This window comes from Colobus angolensis, unplaced genomic scaffold (assembly GCF_000951035.1).
Source record: "Colobus angolensis palliatus isolate OR3802 unplaced genomic scaffold, Cang.pa_1.0 Scaffold105, whole genome shotgun sequence".
Lineage (NCBI taxonomy): Eukaryota > Metazoa > Chordata > Mammalia > Primates > Cercopithecidae > Colobus > Colobus angolensis.
Genome location: NW_012111475.1, coordinates 3,406,392 through 3,409,657, shown reverse-complemented (window position 1 = coordinate 3,409,657; position 3,266 = coordinate 3,406,392). Strand labels below are relative to the sequence as shown.

Sequence of the window (3,266 nt, the reverse complement as noted above, 5' to 3'; positions counted from 1 at the left end):
GACAGACTGCCTGCTCAAGTGGGTCCCTGACCCCTGAGTAGCCTAACTGGGAGACATCCCCCACTAGGGGCAGTCTGACACCCCACACCTCACAGCGCCAAGCTTTGAAATGACACTGAGGTAGAGCCGGGCCAGCATCATTAGCCTCCCAGGTACCACCCATACCTTATCCTTTGTCCATCTAACCGTATGTTTGAAGTACTGTACTGTACTGAGGAAAGAACACTGAACTTCGCAGTCCAAAAATCGTCTAGGACTCTGCCACCACTACCCATGCAACCCTGAGTAGTGTCACTTCATTTCTATGATCCTCGGTTTATATATCTTTACAAATAGGAGTAACAATAGCTAGTCTATCTCACTGTGTTATTTTGTTTTGTTTTGAGATTCAGAATCTAAATCTAAAACAAATGGTTATAGGAACAGAAGGTATTAATGCTATCATCATTACATGTCCTGCAGCCTAAGTATATAATTCATATACTTAAGCACACTACCACAGTTATCTGAGAATTGAAGACAACATGAAAAGCCATGAGCCCACTGAACAAAATATGGGAAATCCTACCTCCCAGCAACTGGTTTGGCAATGTTTTCAAAAATGGTCTCTTGGTTTGCATCCTGATCAAAAATTCTTTGAAATCTGAAATGTGAAAAATAGTAATTATTTAAAAGCTGCACTTCCAAACACTACCGGATTAATAAACCTTGTTTTTCTAAAAGCTTTATAAATTACCCCATATTTACATCACTGGGCTTACCTAACTTAGCACAATGTTTGCCCTGTAGTCTCAACCACACTGTGCTGTTGTACTCCTGTATACAAATGGTGGGTAAACAGTATTGCTTTGACAAGATCTGCACAATAAATCCCTCTGAAAAGCTGCAGCAGCTTTGAACCAAATAACAAATTGTGTGCTTTTCAGCTCTCAAGAGGGACAGTGTCTACAATTGGCAAGAAATTCAAAACTAGATAGCTGCATGAAATGGAAATCCAAGAACAGGATGTAAACAGCCAAGGAACTTCTGCTGTCTGACCTGGAAGAAAAGAATGCAACTGTGAATTGTATGACTATTGAACTTAGTTTTAGTATTTTGAACTAAAGTTTATTTTTCCACTAATTTGGTGCTATATCCTAGCATCAACCAGTTAATTCTCAGGATGGTTTTGTTCCATTTTGTTGACCATGAGTCAAAAGTCAAAAAGTAAATTAAGATAAACCTGTCCTGCATAGAGAAGGTTTAATCAGATTGGCAATGGCTTAGGGGAAGGGGGTGGAGGTATGGTGTCAATGTCACTCTTCTTGCAATGCTACTCTGACTTAGCTTAGTACTGGATTACAAGCCCAGTGGAACACTTGGGGTAGAAGACACAGAATCTATTTTTTTTTTTTTTCAGATGGAGTCTCACTCTGTCACCCAGGCTGGAGTGCAGTGGCGTGATCTCGGCTCACTGCAACCTCCGCCTCCCAGGTTCAAGCGATTCTCCTGCCTCAGCCTCCCGAGTAGCTGGGATAACAGGCACGCCACCACGCCTGGCTAATTTTTGTATTTTTAGTAGAGACAGAGTTTAGTAGAGACAGCTGACTTGCCTCCATTTTAGAGAAGCAAACAATGAACCATACAAAGAGATAATCTAAGGCACTCTGGCTAGTATGTCATTTAGCAGGGAAGATTGTGTTTTAGACAGTAATATTTACTGTTTAGTGTGTCCAGACTGCTTCTCAGAACTCTACAGACGTATCACAGCTTCAGATATGAACACCAACATAACACAGAGGTCAACATAATACATAGCTGCTGAACTGCTCTTCAGAGCACTGTGTAGTATGAGGTCTGAGCACATATTCTCAGCTTTTGAGAATTATGATAAGGCTGGTTCACTTCTTTTATCAAATGGGTGATGACTGGGTGAATCAATTAGCCATTTTCTACCCCATTTCCTTAAAAAAGAGTAATTATATCTACTACCATGTAAATAAAAGAGATGGCAGAAGTTTTAAAGAAGGCAGTGAATCACATACAGAATATCTTCTGAAAGGTACCTTGTGTAAAAGTAATGATAGCATTTTCATTCTAATTCATCTATTCATTCCACAAACACATACTGAGGGCCTACCATGTACCAGTCACTTCTAACAAGATTTAAATTAAACTAAAATGTAATTTTAGTATAATATCTATAAAGCATATTGAATTCCTTGGGGAAAAATGACACCCTCCACTATTTAAAATAACAAGTGGTAGAAACACAAGCAATCCAGATCTCTCTTTTTATTGACTTTTCCCCACACATTTTAGAGAACGATTTTAGCACCCAAGTTTACAATAAACCATTAATGGTATATTAAACATCAAACGTCATCATCCCAAAATATTGCATTTTATACAATGTAGTTGCATAGTAATCTGAAAAGGCATTTTGGTCAGCTGTCTTCTGAAAACCACTGAGGAGCACAATAGAATCACGGAGTTAGAAGGGATTTTAACGCGTTCAGTCTAATGATTAACAGAGGAAGAAATCGAGATCCACAGAGATAAAGTAATTACTCAGGGTCTTAGAGCTCATCAATAATATTCCTTGTGACATAACTTAAGTTTCCTGATTCTTAGGAGGTCCTTTCATTCGTTAGGAACTTGAGAAGGCTTTTTCTAAACTCCATTTCAAACTCAGCATATGCTGACTTCTTCCCACCCTAAAGAATGGTGCACTTCCTGTGCTCTTCCTCCTCCCAGAAAACAACAGCTCTATCCCTCTAAATGTTCAGTCCAAAACCATTAGGATCTGCTTGACTCCTCTGTTTCTACTACACTCTATGTCCAATCCATCAGCAAACTCTGTCAGCTGAGACCTTCACAATATATCCAGAATTCAATTATTTCTCAACATTTCCACTGTTACCACCTTGGTCCACACTACCATAATTTCTTGCCTGGTCTCTCTTGCAACAGTCTAACATAGTCTCCTTTTCCCCCTTCCAGCCTGCTTTCCACATGTCAGTAAGAGGGATCCTGCTAACTTCCAGCCATGTCAATAAGAGGGATCCTGCTAAAATATAAGTGAGATAATTTCATTCTTCTGCTCAAAGCCCTCCATTGCCTTCTCATGGCACTTTGGGGGAAAGTTCGAGTCCTCACAATGACTTATAGGGCTCTATGTGATTTGGCCATTCTGCTGCCTCATGCTTACTCTACTCCTCATGCTTACTCTACTCATGCTTACTCCCGTCTACCTCTTGCTTACTCTTCTCCAGCCACATAGATCA

At 39.9% G+C, this 3,266-nt stretch overlaps 1 protein-coding gene across 3 annotated transcripts in view; it reads right to left on the bottom strand.

The window, feature by feature from the left end:
- The window catches only part of KIF6 (kinesin family member 6), a 386,472-nt gene that overhangs the window by 370,879 nt on the left and 12,327 nt on the right, over nucleotides 1–3,266 (bottom strand). For all 3 annotated transcript variants that reach the window (XM_011944312.1, XM_011944316.1, XM_011944305.1), the window contains exon 3: nucleotides 569–643. In XM_011944312.1, the coding sequence (XP_011799702.1) occupies nucleotides 569–643 (75 nt within the window). The remainder of the gene's footprint in view (nucleotides 1–568; nucleotides 644–3,266) is intronic.